This window comes from Phocoena sinus, chromosome 4 (assembly GCF_008692025.1).
Source record: "Phocoena sinus isolate mPhoSin1 chromosome 4, mPhoSin1.pri, whole genome shotgun sequence".
Classification (NCBI taxonomy): domain Eukaryota; kingdom Metazoa; phylum Chordata; class Mammalia; order Artiodactyla; family Phocoenidae; genus Phocoena; species Phocoena sinus.
Genome location: NC_045766.1, coordinates 10,455,798 through 10,474,510, shown reverse-complemented (window position 1 = coordinate 10,474,510; position 18,713 = coordinate 10,455,798). Strand labels below are relative to the sequence as shown.

Here is an 18,713-nt window from a genome sequence, read left to right as displayed (position 1 = left end):
TTTTTTCCAAATATTTTTGATCTGTGGCTGTTTGAATCCATGGATTCAGAACCCATGAAAACAGAGGGCTGACTGTATTCTGATCTACTTTTTCATTTTTCCATAGCACTTATCTCCTTCTAACATACTGTAAAATTTACTTGTATTTGTAGCCCGTTTTTCTTTAGAGTATATGCTCCGCAAGGCAGTGACTTGTTTTCCAATGTACTCTAAGCACCAAAACAGTACTTGGAACATGATATGAGATCATTACTTCTAGAATGAATAAATAAGTTTCAGGTTGTTTAACAAATATGAAGAAATAATCAATGAGGTTTAATAAATATTAAATATGACCAAAATGTGCATGATGTGCTCTTACACAGAGCTTACCATACCAGATAAAATAAGCAATTCAATGATTTCTGCATCTCCAAGATAGGCAGCAGCATGCAGTGGAGTTCTCTTTTCATTGTCCTGTGATAAGAAGGAAAGATGGAACATAAGTTTTAATATAAAGTTAATTTTAATATACTTTAAATGAAGAAAAGCCATTATTAACTACAGCTTACTACTTCCACAACTCTAGTGTAGTCTGCAAGTCCCATTATCAGAGTATTTCTTTGCAAGGAGAAGAAAAGCCTAAAAAATATATTTTGGCCTTAAAAGAATGGTGTAAAATGCAGCAAAGAATAAAAGAAAAATCTAAGATGACAAAGAAATAACTTAAGACTTTCTTTGAATAAAGATGCCTATGCTGCTTGTATACACAAGAAAATTTCCTTTACTTCATACTACTTGCCCACCCCCCCAATATATTTCCACAAGTTTACATAGTTTAGAATTGTTGATCTAACTAAATAGAACAAACCCTAACAAACAAAGAAGTTTGCTTATCAAAATGTTTCCACAGGACTATAGTGGCAAAAATAGAAAATATCTCTGGGGATCTGAAATTATCCCTTACAATAATCCTAAGCTTTTTCTTAAAGGTCCTGCCAATTTCGTTTTTAGCTCTAAAATATATTCCTATCCTATGCATAATCTTCTAAATCTTCCTCCAGGAAGAGAAGCTACATCTAAGTGCATGGCTGTGTGTACTTCCCCCCTCAAACAACAATGTCCTCCAGTTTGAGAAGCAAGATCTTAGAGTAATGTCACATTCAGGGATTCAGTATTCAGCATTCAGTATTCAGAAAGTTCATGAGTCATATAATAATACATAAATAGGATTTAAGGCATTACAATTCATCTAAAGTTACAACAGTGTTGCTGACTTGTCTGTATCTGAGAAAGCTATTCATTTAGAAATATTTAGTCTGAAATTTACATCCAACTTTTTAGATACTGGCTTTTGAGCCAGATTATTAGTTGTTTTCCATTATCCGTTTTCCCCTTTGTCCATAGGAATAAAGTTTTACCTGGTTATTTACCCACCAGCAAGAGAATAGACTCCTAGCATGCCTTGAAGTTTTGTTACTTAGTGTGGACCAATGGTATGTGAGTGGAAGTAAAGGCACAACTTTCAGGTCATCTTCAACCTAAAAGACACCAATCCAGAGCTAGACTAAAACTTTCCCACTTCCCTCAGGCTAGAAGGCACATGTGCAACTGTACCGGCTTTGACCATGCAGAGGCAGGCCAATATCCTACAAGTCTGTTAAGCAAAATGTACTGAATCATCTTGTAGAGCACAGTTGCCCCACCAACAAAGAGCTGGACCACTAACTTCTAGACTATTAAGAGAAATAAAATTCTTATTTAAATAGGTATTGTGTTTTGCGGTCTCTTGTATTAAGATAACATTATAACTTTCAAGATTTAAAAAAATGAAAAATTTCACGTCATAATAATTTTCCAGTTTGGCAATCAAAACACCAATTATGCAAAGAAAAGATAGTTAGGACAATGAGAATAAATTAGGAAAAAAACTGCTAGTCAAAAGAGGGGTTAGGGCTTCCCTGGTGGTGCAGTGGTTGAGAGTCCGCCTGCCGATGCAGGGGACACCAGTTCGTGCCCTGGTCCGGGAAGATCCCACATGCCACGGAGCGGCTGGGCCCATGAGCCATGGCTGCTGAGCCTGTGCGTCCGGAGCCTGTGCTCCGCAACGGGAGAGGCCACAACAGTGAGAGGCCCGCATACCACAAAAAAAAAAAAAAAGGGTTAAAAATATTCACAGGCAATTCCAAAAAGGTTTAGCTGTAGTATATAAAGGAATTAGAAAGATATGTGCAACACAATTATAACTGGCTCTACATACATTTCTTCATATAATTTTAATATATTTGTGATACTGTTTTTGTTCTTAAAATAGTTGGTATAGTAGTTATTAATGTTTTTAATAAGTGAAGAGTTCCTGTCTCTCGAACCCCAACTAATTTCCACAAGACCATGTTTTTTATTCTAATACATACCCCATCAAACAAATGGTTTGCATAGAAATTACTGAACAAACTGTCATTGAAACAGCTAACACAGAACCACTGAATATCAGGCTTTATTCAAAGCTGAGTCCTAACTTAGTCAATTTAATAAAAAGATCCTTGGCTTAAGGCTTTTCACTGTTAATCACTAACACATCAAACTCCCCTACTGTTTAAATATGAACAGACCCACTCAAATTGAGGAACACATCTATTCCACAGTATAAACCACATACACAGCACACACAGAAGTGAGTCATTTATGTGTGAGAGATGTCTGGAATTCTATGACTCAATGCCTTAAATCCTATTTATGTATTATTTTATGCCTCATGAACTTTCCTTTTTCTTTAATTTGATTTGGAGAAAGGAAAAACTACGGAATAAATTGGTTAATTTTAAAAGAAAAAACTTTACCTATCATATTTTACTTTACTACAATTAAATATTGAAAATCATGCAATAAAACATTTAAGATTCCCTTTAACAAAATTTATTAGAATGAAAAAATAACTATTCCCTTATACACATTGAAATCCCCTTCAAGGAATGTTTTTTTTTAAGATAAAGGTATTGCTATGTGTGTGCAAACAAAACTTAAGTATATTTACTGATCATATAGGAAGCAAAATGCCGAAAACAATTTCAACGCCCATCAATAAGGAAGCGGTTATTTAAAATTATGAAACACAAGCAGCTCTTAACCAACCTTCCTTTAACTGAATGGTGGAATGTGTAAGCACTTCTGGGTCACCAACCTGGAAGCTCCCTGAACTCCCTCCTTTTGGGTTTTTAGGAGGTCCTACTACACAGGTGTGTTTGATTAAATCACTGACCTCTGGCAACTGAACTCAATCTCCAGCGCCCCCTCCTCGCCCACCCCGACCCCCCCCCCCCACACCCCGCAGAGATCAGAGATCGGGGGTGGGACTAAAAGTTCTAACCCTCTAATCACATGGTTGACTCCAAAGGCAAGGGCTCCCACCCTTAGGGGCTTTCCAAAAGTCATCTCATTAACATAAAAGAAGGCACTGTAGCTCTCCTCTTAGGAAATGCCAAAGGTTTTTCTATGCTAGAAACAAAGACCAAATATATATTTCCTATTATAAATCATAATATTGGGTGGGCCAAAAAGTACCTTTTTTAAGTGTTTTTTTAAGTAAAAATAAAAGACACATTTTTCATTTTCACCAAGAACTTTATTGAACAATGATTCACCCTTCTCTTCCACTACCTTCTGCCATTTTCCAGGCAACTTTGTAATTCCATCTTCCCAAAACTTTTTATCTTTTTGACCAAAGAACTGTTCCAGGTGCCTTTTACAGTCTTCCAGGGAATTGAAATTTTTTCATTAAGAGAATTTGGTAAGACCAAAATAAATGGAAATCGGAAGGTGCAATGTCTGGTGAATACGGCGGATGAATCGGAACTTCCCAGCCAAGCTGGAGTTGTTGGATGAAGTAGTCTACAGATGTCAACTATATCCAGCTGTTTGATGGAGCTATTGATTATGTCCTTACAGATTTTTCACCTACTTGATCTGTCCATTTTTGATAGAGGAGTGTTAGAGTCTCCAACTATAACAGTGGTTTCATCTATTTTCCCCTGCAGTTCTATCAGTTTTTCCTTCACATAGTTTGATACTCTGTTGTTAGGTATATAAACGGATCATTATGTCCTCCTGAAGAATTGACCTTTCTATTATTATATAATGCCCCTGTTTACCCCTGATAACTTTCCTTGCTCTGAGGTATGCTCCTGCTTCCTTCTTCTTTTTTAATTGAAGTATAGTTGATTTACAATGTTGTGTTGATTTCCGCTGTATAGCAAAGTGATTCAGTTACTTAGACAGACAGACAGACACACACACACATACATTCCTTTTTATTTCTTTTCCATTATGGTTTATCTCAGGGTACTGAATATAGTTCCCTGTGCTATAAAGTGGCACCTTGTTGTTTATCCATTCTACACGTAATAGTTTGCATCTGTTAATCCCAAACTCCCACTCCATCCTTCCTCCACCCTCCCTTCCCCCTTGGCAACCACAAGTCTGTTCTCCATGTCTGTGCGTCTGTTTCTGTTTCACAGATATGTTCATTTATGTCACATTTTAGATTGCACATATAAATGATACCATACAGTATTCGTCTCTTTCTCACTTACATCACTTAGTATGATAATCTCCAGTTCTAGCCATGTTGCTGCAAATGGCATTATTTCATTCTTTTTTATGGCGGAGTAACATTCCATTGTATATATGTACCACATCTTCTTTATCCATTCTTCTGCCAATGGACATTAGGTTGTGTCTGTGTCTTGGCTACTGTGAATACTGCTGCTATGAACATAGGGGTGCATGTATCTTTTTTAATTATAGTTTTGTCTGGATATATGCCCAGGAGTGGGATTGCTGGATCATATGGTAATTCTAATTTTAGTTTTTTGAGGAACCTCCATACTGTTTTCTGTAGTGGCTGCACCAACTTACATTCCCACCAATAGTATATACTCCTGCTTTCTTTTGATTAGTGTTAGCATGGTATTTTTTTCTTCATCCATTTACTTGTATCTATATGTGTCTTTCTGTTTAAAGCAGGTTTCCTGTAAACAACATATAGTTGTCTTGTTTTTGGATCTCTGACAATTTCTTTTAACTGGTTCATTTAGAGCACTGACTACTGATATATTGGGCTGGCCAAAAAGTGCCTTCGGTTTTTCTTTCTTTTATTTTTTTTTAATTTTAGTTATTTATTTTTCGCTGTGCTGGGTCTTTGTTGCTATGCGCAGGCTTTCTCTAGTTGCGGTGAGCAGGGGCCACTCATTGTGGTAGCTTCTCTTGTTGCAAAGCACAGGCTCTAGGCGTGTGGGCCTCAGTAGTTGTGGCATGTGGGCTCAGTAGTTGTGGCTCATGGCCTCTAGAGCACAGGCTCAGTAGTTATGGCGCACGGGCTTAGTTGCTCCACGGCATGTGGGAATCTTCCTGGACCAGGGACCGAACCCCTGTCCCCTGCATTGCCATGTGGACTCTCAACCACTGCACCACCAAGAGAGTCCTGTGCCTTCGGTTTTTAAGTAAAAATAAAAGACACATTTTTCATTTTCACCAAGAACTTTATTGAACAATGATTCACCCTTCTCTTCCACTACCTTCTGCCATTTTTCAGGCAACTTCGTAAATCCATCTTCCCAAAACTTTTTATCTTTTTGACCAAAGAACTGTTCCAGGTGCCTTTTACAGTCTTCCAGGGAATTGAAATTTTTTCATTAAGAGAATTTGGTAAAGACCAAAATAAATGGAAATCGGAAGGTGCAATGTCTGGTGAATACGGCGGATGAATAGGAACTGCCCAGCCAAGCTGTAACAGTTTTTGCCTGGTCATCAAAGAAACATGCGGTCTTGCGGTATGCTGATGGAAGATCATGCGTTTTCCGTTGACTAATTCTGTATGCTTTTCGTCAAGTGTTGCTTCAGTTGGCCTAATTGGGAGCAGTACTTGTTGGAGTTAATCGTTTGGTTTTCCAGAAGGAGCTCATAATAGAGGGCTCCCTTCCAATCCCACCCTATACACATCACCTTCTCTGGATGAAGACCAGCCTTTGGTGTGGTTGGTGGTGGTTCATTTCACTTCCCCCATGATCTCTTCTGTTCCACATTATTATATAGTATCCACTTTTCATCACCTGTCACAATGTTTTAAAAACGGAATGTTTTCGTTAAATTTAAGTAGAGAATCACATGTAGAAATATGGTCAAGAAGATTTTTTGCACTTAACTTACGTGGAACCCAAACATCAAAGCAATTCACATAACCAAGCTGGCACAAATGATTTTCAATGCTTGATTTGGATATTTTGAGTATGTTGGCTATCTCCCGCATGGTATAACGTTGATTGTTCTCAATTAATGTCTCGATTTGATCACTATCAACTTCAACTGGTCGACCCGACCGTGGAGCATCGTCCAGCGAGAAATCTCCAGCACGAAACTTTGCAAACCACTTTTGACACATTCGATCAGTCATGGCACCTTCTCCGCACACTGTACAAATCTTTTTGTGCGTTTCAGTTGTGCTTTCACCTTTCTTGAAATAATAAAGCACAATATCCTGAAAATGTTGCTTTTTTCTTCCATCTTCAATATGAAAATGGCTACACAAAAATTCACCAATTTTGATGTCTTTTTTTAAATGCACACTGATAGGACAGCTGTCACATACAATCTAACAAAATTGTTTTGAATGAAATTAAAGACAACTAAGTGCTACTAGAGCCATCTTATGGAAAAAAACAAACAAACTTTTTGGCCAACCCAATACTTGGATTAATATTACTATATTCATTACACTTTTCTATTTGTTTCCCTCTTTTAAAAAAAATTATTTATTTTATTTATTATTTTTGGCTGTGTTGGGTGTTCGTTGCCGTGCGTGGGCTTTTTCTAGCCGCAGAGAGCGGGGGCTACTCTTCATTGCGGTGCACGGGCTTCTGTGGTGGCTTCTCTTGTTGCAGAGCACGGCCTCTAGGCATGCAGGCTTCAGTAGTTGCAGCATGTGGGCTCAACAGTTGTGGCGCATGGGCTTAGTTGCTCTGCGGCATGTGGGATCTTCCCAGACCAGGGATCAAACCTGTGTCCCCTGCATTGGCAGGTGAGTTCTTAACCACTGCACCACCAGGGAAGTCCTGTTTCCCTCATTCTTTATTCCAATTTTTATCTTCCACTCTTTTCCTGCCGTTTGTGGCTTTACTTGAGCATGAATTTAATATGAATCCATTTTCTCTCCATTCTTATTTAGCCTAACAGTTCTACTTAAAAAAAATTTTTTTTAATGGTCGCCCTAGAGTTTACAGTATACGTTTATAGCCAATCCATCTACTTTCAAATACCACTTCATGGGTACTGTCAGTTCTTATAATAACAAAATAACCCTAATTCTTCCATCCTGTCCCTTATCATCACTGTCATTCATTTCACTTATAATTAAGCATAATATATGACATATATACATATATATAAGCACACATAATTGAATATTTAGTATTGTTTTGAACGAACTTATATGTAAGACCAATGAAGAATAAGAAAAATGTTTTTATTTTACTTCGACTATTCCTTCTTTATGTAGGAATGTTCTTCCTTTCTTTATGTAGATCCGAGTTCCTGACTTATTCTCCTCTGTATAAAGAATTTATTTTAACGTTTCTTGCAAGGCAGGTCTACTGGTAACAAAGTTTTCTGTTTGATAAAGTCTTTATTCTCCTTTATCTTCTAAGGATAAAGGTGCAGAATTCTAGGTTGGTGTTTTTTTTCTTTCTCCCAACACTTTAAATATTCCACTCCATTCTCTTCTTGCATGGTGTCTGAGAAGTTGGATGTAATTCTTAACTTTGCTTCTCTATAAGGTGTTTTCCCCCACTCTGGCATCTTTCAGGACTTATTTACGTTTGATCTTCTGCAGTTTGCAAAATGATATGCCTAGGTACAGTTTGTTTATTTGTTTGTTTTTCACATTTATCGTGCTTGGCATTCTCTGAGCTTCCTAGATCTGTGGTTTGGTATCTTGACATTAAGTTGGGGAAATAGTCAGTCATTATCGCTTCAAATACTTCTTCTGTTCCTTTCTCTGTCTTCTCCTTTTGACATTCCCATTATAAGTATGTTACACCTTCTGTAGTTGCCCCACAGTCTTTGGATGTTCTCTTCTGTTTTTCCAGTCTTCATTCTCTTTGCTTCTAAGGTATTGAGGATTCTACTGAGACATCCTCTAGCTCAGAGATTCTTTCCTCAGCTAAGGCATTCTTCATTTTTCTGTTACAGTGTTTTTGATTTCTAGCATTTCTTTTTGGCTGTTTCTTAGAATTTCCATGTCTCTTCAAATTGTGGTTTTTGCCTTTTTGTAAGTCTTATAATTTTTTCTTCATGACCAGACATGATGTACTGGATAACTACGCCTTTTGTAATGTGTTGGTGAGGTGTAAGGGGAAGGCCAGTGTTCTACAGTCCTATGAGTAAGTCTGTCTTTTAGTGGGCCTGTGCCTCTGGTCTGTGAACCTCACAAGTGTTTCTCAGTGGCTGCCTTCCAGTGAATGAGGTGGGGGATAAGATGCCTGAACAAAATCAGAGCTCTGCCCATTAGAAGGTGGAAAATGAATGAACATTAAATCAGTAGCCAAAGTTTCTGTCACTTTGTGATTTTATATGGCCTTTGATATTATTTTTCTTCCCAGATACTTGAGTGTTCTAGGCAACATGGTACGAGGGAAATATCAGAACAAGCAAGGCACCTATTAGAGTAGAAATTCAAATCAATTTTGTTACTACCCACTGAAAAGAAAAATGTAACAAAAGAAAAAGGAATCATTAACTGAAGTCTAAGCTAAAATGTGATGAAGCATCCCACATACCCCCCAAAACCGCTGTGAAATGACCTAGGCTTAAGGGATATAATTCACAAAGCAAACAGAATAGTTTACAGAGTTGTCAAAGTAACATACTGGGAACAGAAATAGCCTCAGAGATCATCTAATTCAATCGCTTCGTTTTACGAGTGAGAAAAGTAGGGCTCAAAGAGGCTGAACCAGGGAAGGACACACAGGCTGGAGTCTAGTCGGTCTGCTTAGAGGCCAAGGTTCCTCTTACTATTACACTTTGGACCTCTTCACCTCCTTACAGTTGAATAGTTAACAGCAACAATGCGGTAGCTGTCGTGCTTTACGTTCATGTGTTTATCTGTAAATATCTGCACATGTGTTGGATTTTAGAAAATAATCTATTTTAAAAATCATAGCAGTAACAAAGGACTCATCACTGTCCTATAACTGTAGAAGTATGGTCCCACTTTAGAAAAATTTTCCACAGTATGACAACCTTAATGTTCTTTTTTACAGCCCTCAATTTGTGACAATTACAATTATTAAATGAAACTTATACTACAAAGTCTAGGAAGAAGAGAGATTTTCATTTCTTAGAAAAGAATCAAATAAAACAGGAGACTCAATCATAAGATAAATAATTTAAACAAAAAATATCACACTGCCTACTAGACAATACATGTAACTGAAAGTTACATTTAAACCAATTATTAACAGTTTCAGTTTATGGCTAGTAAACAAGGAAGATACACTTAACAAATAACTAGTCATACTTCTTGATGAAGTTTATTTTGGGGACTAACTATTAGTACCTTGGAGTCACAGAGGAGAACAGTCTCCATTTATAAACAAATACTTTAAACAAGGCTACTCAAACATGCCCTCACTCAACTATAAATATTAATCTTCAGCACAAGATAACATTTTATATAATAACAGCCGCCTGAGAAAAAGAAATCTAATCCCAAATATATGCGTATATACTACTGCGGCCATGATATTTAACTGTTCAATTAAACACATATTCTCAATTAATAAAGATAATCGGAATATTCAGCACTAGCAAATTACAGGTATTATAACCTTAAACATTAATTTAGAGTAGAGCTAAAAAAATCAAGAATCATATTACACAGCTACAATCAGAGGGGGGAAAAACTTCATCCTGAACTTGAAATATACCAGTTAAATCACTAGATACACTAGAAAGATCTGATCTTATCTCAAGAGTTCTATGCTTGAACACAGTGGATAAATATAAACATGGCTATTTGTGGTGGGGAAAAATCAACATGGTTCTGTAAATATACCACACACAGAAACCTCTTTTGGGGGTGGGAACCAAAATGATCCATTTTAAATTATAAATTATGAAATAAAATCTTAAACTATGAAAATGTTTTAAAGTCAAGTCTATGTGGCAGTATGTTACTTTTAAGCGATTTTATATGTTATTCTTTAAGTGATTTATATAATTTATATTTTCTTTTACCAGCTGAATCAAAAGGAGGACTTTCCCCCTTAGTTATATAACCAAGACTTGTCAATACCTTTAAAGAAATTATCCTTGTATTCCAGGAAGATTTTCAGTATAAATATCTGTATTGAATACAATACCAATCTGAGACAATATCAAAGGTTAACATTTGTGTCACTGAGTCCCAGAAAGAGAGGAAAAAGAAACTGACACAGGAAAAAAAAAATCTGAAGAAATATCGTTGGAAATTTCCCAATTTTTGGTAAAAGACATAAATTTATACATTGAATAAGTTAAGTGAACTACAAATATGATAAATGCAAAGAAAACCATACTGAGACACACCATAATCAAACTGTTAAAGCCCAAATAGAAAGACAAAAATTGTTTTCCTCAGCCTGCTTTTTTTTTTTTTTTTTTTTTTCCCTCAGCCTGCTTTAAAGGCAAGTTACATATAAAAGAAATACTCAAATGACTGTGGATTTCTCATCAGAAACCAGGGAGGCCAGAAAACTGAAGAAAAATAAAAACATAAAAACCTGTCAAACAAGAATTCTGTATGACATGAAAGCATCCTTTAGTAATGAAGCCAGAATAAAAACATTTCTCAGATAAAAGAGAGCTAAAGGAAATTAATTCCCAGCTGACTTGGTCTACAAGAAATGCTAAAGGAAGTTTTTTCAAGCTGAAAGGAAATGCTACCAGAGGGAAACAGATCTTCAAATATGAAGGATGCACAATTTACTGAAAGCAAAAAATTTTAATGTTACCTGGGAAGGAATTCAGTGTATTACATATATTACATGGCAACTCTAACACAAAGAGGGGAAAGTAAGGGCTTTTGTTTTTTTTTAAACTTTAAGTGGTAAAACTTTAACTCTATGTAGACTGTGAAAAGACACGTATTTATATTATAATCCCTAGAGCAACTACTAAGAAAATAATAAAGATATGGTCAAAATGTCATTAAGTTCGCAAAAACAGTATATCCAAATAATCCAAAAGAAGGAAGGAAAGAGGGAATAGAGGAGCCAAAGTTAAAAGGGACAAAAATAACAGAACAGCAGACTTAAATCCAGCCATATCAATAAACACATTAAATGTAATGATCTGAACACAATAATTAAAAAACACATTGTCGGGGCTTCCCTGGTGGCGCAGTGGTTGAGAGTCCGCCTGCCGATGCAGGGGACACGGGTTCGTGCCCCGGTCTGGGAGGATCCCACATGCCGCGGAGCGGCTGGGCCCGTGAGCCATGGCCGCTGAGCCTGCGCGTCCGGAGCCTGTCCTCCGCAACGGGAGAGGCCACAACAGTGAGAGGCCCGCGTAACGCATAAAAAAAAAAAAAAAAAAAAAAAAAAAAAAAAAAAAAAAAAAAAACACATTGTCATTTTGGATATAAAAACAATACTACCTACAAGAAACCATTTAAAATACAATGATATATGTATGCTGAAAGTTTATAAGTTGTTAAAAGATATATCATGCAAACAGTAATGAAAAGACAGCTAAAGTATCTCTATTAGTAATATCAGATGAAAAATCAGAACAAGGAAAGTTACCAGGGATGATGAGGCACATTACATAATGTTAAAGGGTCAATTCATCAAAAATAAATAACAACAAAACCCCAACAAAACCCCCAAAATAAATAAGAAGCAGACAAAACCTCATTAGTATGACAATACTAGTGTATATGTACCTAATAACAGCTTCAAAGTCATGGAAGCAAAACTGCTAAAAAGGAAGGGAGAGACAGATCCACAATTACAAGAAACTTCAGCATGCCTCACCCAGTACCAAAGAAAACAAGTAAACAGAAAAATTAGCAAAGATATAGATGAGCTAAAAAAACACTAGTAATCATCTGAACCTAACTTATATTTACAGAACACGCTACCTAAGAACAAAAGAATAAACATTATTTTTAACTGCACTTGAAACATTCATCAGGGTAGACCATGTTCTGGGCCAAAAAACATACCTTAATACATTAAAATAAACTGAAATTACACAAAGGATGTACTCTGGCCATAACAGAATTAAACCAGAAACCAATAAGAGACAGACACTTGGAAAATCCCCAAGTATTTGAAAATCAAAATATATACTTTAATAGTAAAGTAGAATAAAAGAAGAAAACTAATTCTAAATAACCCAGGAAAGAGGAAATCTCAAAGGACATTAGAAAATATTTTGAACTGAATGAAAATGAAAATATATAAAAATCTGTGATATGAAGTTAAAGCAGTATTCAGAGGGCAATTTAAATAGTAAATGTTCCTGGACTTCCCTGGTGGCACAGTGGTTAAGAATCTGCCTGCCAATGCAGGGGACAGGGGTTCGAGCGCTGGTCTGGGAAAATCCCACATGCCGCAGAGCAACAAAGCCTGTGCGCCATAACTAGTGAGCCTGTGCCCTAGAGCCTGCGAGCCACAACTACTGAGCCCATGCGCCCTAGAGCCCATGCTCCACAAGAGAAGCCACTGCAATGAGAAGCCCGCGCACCACAACGAAGAGTAGCCCCCACTCGCTGCAACCAGACAAAGTCCGTGCACATCAATGAAGACCTAATGCAGCCAAAGAATAAATAAAATTAAAAAAACCAAAAACTGTAGAAGTAATATTTTTTTAAAAATCATGATCATCACATTTAAAAAAACAACATCTTTTCATGATTTTAAAAAAACTCTCAGCAGACTAGGAATAAAAAGGAACTTCCTTAGCTTGATAAAGGTAATTTACAAAAATTACAGCTAATATCCTATTTAATGGCAAAAGACTGAATGCTTTCCTTCTAAGATCAGGAACAAGGCAAGTTTGCCTATTTTCATCACTTCTATTCATTCTCATACTTGAAGTTCTAGTTGGTAACATAAAACGCATATAGATTGGGAAAGAAGAAATGAAACTGTCTCTGTTCATAGATGAGGTATTGTATATAGAGAAAATCCCAAGGAATCTATTAAAAAAAATCCTAGAATGAGTTTAGAAAAATTACAGAATGCAAGGTAAACATACAAAAAGCAACTGTATTTCTATATACTAGCAATTAACAACTGGAAATCAAAATTTTAAAAACTGTACATTTACAATATGAAAGAATGAAAGAAAGAAAAAAGAGAAATGCTTAGGTATGAATCTGACAAAAATCTGCAAGATTTATATGCTGAAAACTACAAAACATTCATGAAAGAAATAAAGAAAACCTAAATAGAGAAAAATACCATGTTCATGGATTGGAAGACTCATTATTGTTAAGATGTCAATTTGATCTATATAGATCCAATACAATCCTAATCAAAATCCCAGCAGGACTCATAGTAGATGTAACAACCTAAAATTTATGTGGAAAGGCAAAGATATTAAAATAGTCAAAGCAATTTTGATAGAAAAGAACATGGTTGGGGGTCTTAAACTATGTGATTTCAAGAATTACTATAAAGCTGCAGTAATCACGGCAGTGTGGTATTAAAAGGGAAAGAGATAACCAGAATAAAGAGTCCAGATATCAACCCACACAAATATGATCAACTGATTTTTGGCAAAAGTAAAAAAGCAACTGAATGGATATATAATCTTTTCAACAAGTGGTCCTGGATATCCACATGTCAAAAAATTAACATCAATCTATACTTAACACCTAACACAAATATTAACTCAAAAAGAATCATAGACCTAACTGCCACATCTAAAATTTTAAAACTTCTAGAAGAAAAGATAGGAGAAAACAAGTAGGTTAAGCAAAGAGCTCTTGGATGTGAAACCAAAAGCACAATCCATGAAACTGATACATTAAATCCATGAAACTGATACATTCAACTTCATCAAAATGAAAAACTTTTGCTCTCAGGAAGATACAGTTAAGAGGATAAAAAGACAAGACATACACTGGGAGAAAACGTTTGTAAATCACATATCTGACAGAGAACTTGCATTCATAATATACAAAGGACTTTCAAAATTCAACAGTTAGAAAACAGTCCAACAAAATATGGGCAATTAAATTGTGCTGGGACAATTCAGTACCCACTTGGAAAGGGGGGAAAACTCCCCACTACCTAACATTATATGCCTAATTTAACTGCAAGTATATCATAAAGCTAAATTTAAAGAGCATAATGATAAAGCTCTGAGAAACAAATATATTACCTTTACGACTCAGGTTAAGGAAGGACTTCTTAAGGTAGCAAAAACTCAAAAGCATTAACAATAAAGGAAAATACTGAAAAACCTGACTACATTAAAATTAAGACCTCATGTTCAATGACACAGTAAAGAATGAAAAGGCAAATTGGAATGGGAGAAGATATCTGCAAAACTCACAAAGGGTTCATATCCAGAATATATAAAGGACTACTGCAAATTAATAAGGAAAGAGAGAAATCAAAAGAAAAATGGGCAAGAGATTTAACAGGCACTTCATAAAAGAGGTTATATGAATGTCTAATAAACATATAAAAAGGCACGGGACACTGTCATCAAAAAAAAAAAAAACCCTCAAACTTTACAAATAATGAGATACTACCACATACCACAGAATGGCTAAATAAATAAGACAAAAAGCAAGAATATGGTCCAAGGATGTGGGCCACCAAAAATTCTCATATAGTGCTAATGGGAGTGTATATTCTTTAAGAATATAGCATTCTCTAAGTTGAATATACACATAGCCTTATATGCCAGAAATTCTATACCTAGGTATATGTCTTATAGAAATGCACGGTAATTTGCAACAGAAGACATGCTTATGAATAGTTGCATTGTTTACAACAGGCAAAACCTGGAAACAACCCAACTGTCCATCAACAGCAGAATATGGATAAACTGTGGTATATGCATTCAGTGGAATACTATGAATAATCTTTAGCAACACATAACATGGGTAAATTTTTAAAATGAGATAGTTTGTGCACAAGAACCCAGACCCAAAGGAATATATGTTGTATGACTCATTTAATTAAACATGCAAAATTATACTGCTTTAGGGAGGAATAATTAGGTGGCAAAATTATAAAAGAAAACCAAGAAAGAGACTATAATAAAAGTCAGGGCTTCCCTGGTGGCGCAGTGGTTGAGAGTCCACCTGCCGCGGAGTGGCTAGGCCCGTGAGCTATGGCTGCTGAGCCTGCACGTCTGGAGCCTGTGCTCCGCAATGGAAGAGGCCACAACAGTGAGAGGCCTGCATACCACCAAAAAAAAAGTCAGATTACTGGTTACATTGTGGGGTGGGAGGAAACAGTTCTAATCACAAAGCGAGCACAAAGGGCGCTTGTGAGATGCTAGCAGTGTTCTGTTTCTTGATCTGGGTAGTGGTTACATTTAAATAATTCATCACATTCTATATTTGTTCTACATATTTTAAATGAGTTATATTTCATAATTTTTAAAAGGTTACAAGAAAGGAGAAAAAAATCAGACATGAGTGCTTCAACATTCTTTCAAAATATCAATTAAAACACATTTGAACTAAGAGGAAACATGCATCAAAAAATTGGGGGATGGACTTCCCTGGTGGCTCAGTGGTTAAGAATCCACCTGCCAATGCAGGAGACACGGATTCGATTCCTGATCCGGGAAGATCCCACATGCTGCGAGGCAACTAAGCCCATGCACCACAACTACTGAAGCCCGCGTGCCACAACTACCGAGCCCACATGCTGCAACTACTGAAGCCCACGCGCCTAGAGCCTGTGCTCTGCAACAAGAGAAGCCACTGCAATGAGAAGCCCACCACACCGCAATGAAGAGTAGCCCCCACTCGCTGCAACTAGAGAAAGCCTGAGCGCAGCAACGAAGACCCAACGCAGCCAAAAATAAATAAATGCATACATACACACATACATACAACTTTTTTTAAAAAAGGAAATCCTTTAAAAAAAAATTGGCAGAAAAGACAGGCTCTGAAACAATATTTCAGCTTAAGAAAAGTAGCTTCCTTTGTTGGTTTGTCAAGATTCATTCTCCTGAACTAATGTTCAAAATGAAAATGAAAGTCTCCTGAATATTGGAATAGAAAACTACTCACCCTTACACCCGTGCCCTTCCCCCAACTACCATTTGGATCTACAAGGGAATTGAGAATAAAAATAGAAATTTTATTACCAGAAATTTGTGCAACGCAATCTGAAAACAAACAAAATAATCTAGTTTCTATGTAAACAAAACACCAAAACCCTCACTGTACATATCTATCTTCCAAACTAATGATAAAAACTTGACATATGGCATTTTGTAACTGTTTTCTCATACGAAGACAAATATATTCTAAAATGAATAAATTATTATTTTTTGCACTTGTACAAGAAAACATGCTTCAAATCACTTGGGTAAGTCATATTCAAATCATTGATTCTCTAGAAAAACTACTGAGGGAAAAAAATGATACATTATTAGTTTAAAATATTTATGTAATTTACGTTTTCCTCAACAAGTAATTATGCTAAGATACAAAAAAAATCTCAAGGTTTTATCACTGTTGTTTTATGAAAAATGTATATTTAGTAATTAATCGACTCAAATCACTCACTTTCACAGTAGATAATCTAAAATTATCATCTAAAATATTTTATATTTTATTTGTCAATACATGATTTGGGATAGGATGGGACAAGAAGTTTCCTTTCCCAAATCTGACTCTGGCTATTACAGGTACTTTGGTTTACATAAAATTACCAATGTATTAGCTATTTAGACTTGTTTATATGTGTCACTGTTTTGGCAACATGATCTGAATGAAAACTGAACCCCATGTTATCAAAAAACTATACACTTGGCTTTATTAGGCAGTTCTTAACACTGAATGACATCTCTGAATCCCCTCTTCACCTGCAACGTTTCTATTGTTTCCTGTGTTGCTTTTGTGTCATGCTCAGGAATCCTGCAAACTTTACTTCTATTTACTGAGTATGATTTAGACTTGTAATACAACAGTAAAGCTGCTTTCGAGGTTGTCAGGGAAATGCAAATGCTAAAAACTTTATTAAATACCTTCCCTAAGAACCAACTTCTGTTCCTGAGCATTGAGGGAAGATGGGATTTAGTCCCCTCGGCAGAGAATAGGGTGGAACAGGTCTACCTCCAGCTGTCCCTTTAAAGTCAATGCTCTGATAGACCATCAGCAAAATGGTGCAAATGATAAATTTATTTTTCACGAGAGCCTTTGCCTGCCTGCATTTCAAGCACACATGTTTTTTTGGTTTTGCTTTTTTAAAGAATTCACCCTTCCTATGTCAAAGTGATTTGAATTGTCTAAACAAGTACTGATGGGAATGCAAGGCAAAAAGACTGTGGAAAGAAGCCTGTTTAGCTTAATTGCACTTGGGCAACTGACAGTAGACTGCCCCCACCCACCAAACCCAAAACCCACACACCCCTGACACAAACAAGAAGACACCTACAAACAATACAGCCAAACACTCTGGATTATAGACTTGCTAAAGTCAGAGACTATGCCTTATTTTTATTTACTCATTTCTAACACTTTTTAAATGGCTACTACTTACAGTTGGCCTTCTGTATCCATGGATCAAAACTACTTGGAAAAAATAATTCCAGAAAGTTCCAAAAATCAAAACTTGAATTTGTCCCAGGCCAGCAACTATTTATATACCATTTACATTGTATTTACAGCTATTTACATACTATTTACATTGTATTAGATATTGTAAGTCATCTAGAGATGATTTAAAGTATACATGAAGATGGGAGGATGTGCGTACGTTATACAAATGGCAAATACTACACCGTTTTATACAAGGGTCTTGTTGAGCATCCACAGATTTTGGTTGTCTGGCGGAGATGGGGGAGGGTGTTCTGGAATCAATCCTCCATGGATGCTGAGGGATGACTATACTGGGTATAAATACAGAACACAAACAAGGTCTGTATCTCCAGAGAGTTACTGAACATGACACAAATAAATTGAGTGTTACAAAGGAGAAGTTCAGAGTGCTACAGCCATCTATTAGGCTAACATAATACTACCTGGGGGACCAGGAAAGGTGTTCCAGAAAAAGAGATACTTAAGTCTTGTATTAGTTTCCTATTGCTGCATAACAAATTACCATTAAGTACAGCAGCTTAAAGCAACACTCATTTACTAGTTCACCAGTCTGTAGGGCAGAAGTCCAAGTATGGTATTGGCTGGGTTCTCTGCTCAGGGTAGCTCTTAAAGTGGAAACCAAGGTGTCAACGGGCTGTGTTCTCAAAAGGAGGCCTGACTAAGGGAAAAGGTCACTTCTACGCTCATTCAGGCAAAATTTGGTTCCTTGTAGTTGAGAGACTGAAGTTCCAATTTTCCTTCCTGTCAGCCAGAAGGATCCCTCTGCTCCCACAGTCCCACAGTCTTTGGCATGTGGCCCCTTCCATCTTCAAAGTCAGCAGCAGAGAATCTGCCTCATATCACATTCCTTACTCCTTTTGCTTCTGACTCTAGATCCAGATTTAAAGAGTTCATGTCA

The 18,713-nt window shown here is 36.5% G+C and overlaps 1 protein-coding gene across 6 annotated transcripts in view; it reads right to left on the bottom strand.

The window, feature by feature from the left end:
• Positions 1-18,713, bottom strand: part of ANKRD28 (ankyrin repeat domain 28) — a 175,981-nt gene that overhangs the window by 79,275 nt on the left and 77,993 nt on the right. For 5 of the 6 annotated variants that reach the window (XR_004349733.1, XM_032630908.1, XM_032630909.1 and 2 more), the window contains exon 3: positions 378-456. Coding sequence is in view for 2 of the 6 variants with exons in the window: in XM_032630908.1 (XP_032486799.1) it covers positions 378-456 (79 nt within the window). In the remaining 4 variants the exon portion in view is untranslated. Of the gene's footprint in view, positions 1-377; positions 460-3,335; positions 3,342-4,668; positions 4,675-18,713 lie in introns of those variants that run through there. The other variant, XM_032630911.1, reaches the window with a different exon arrangement.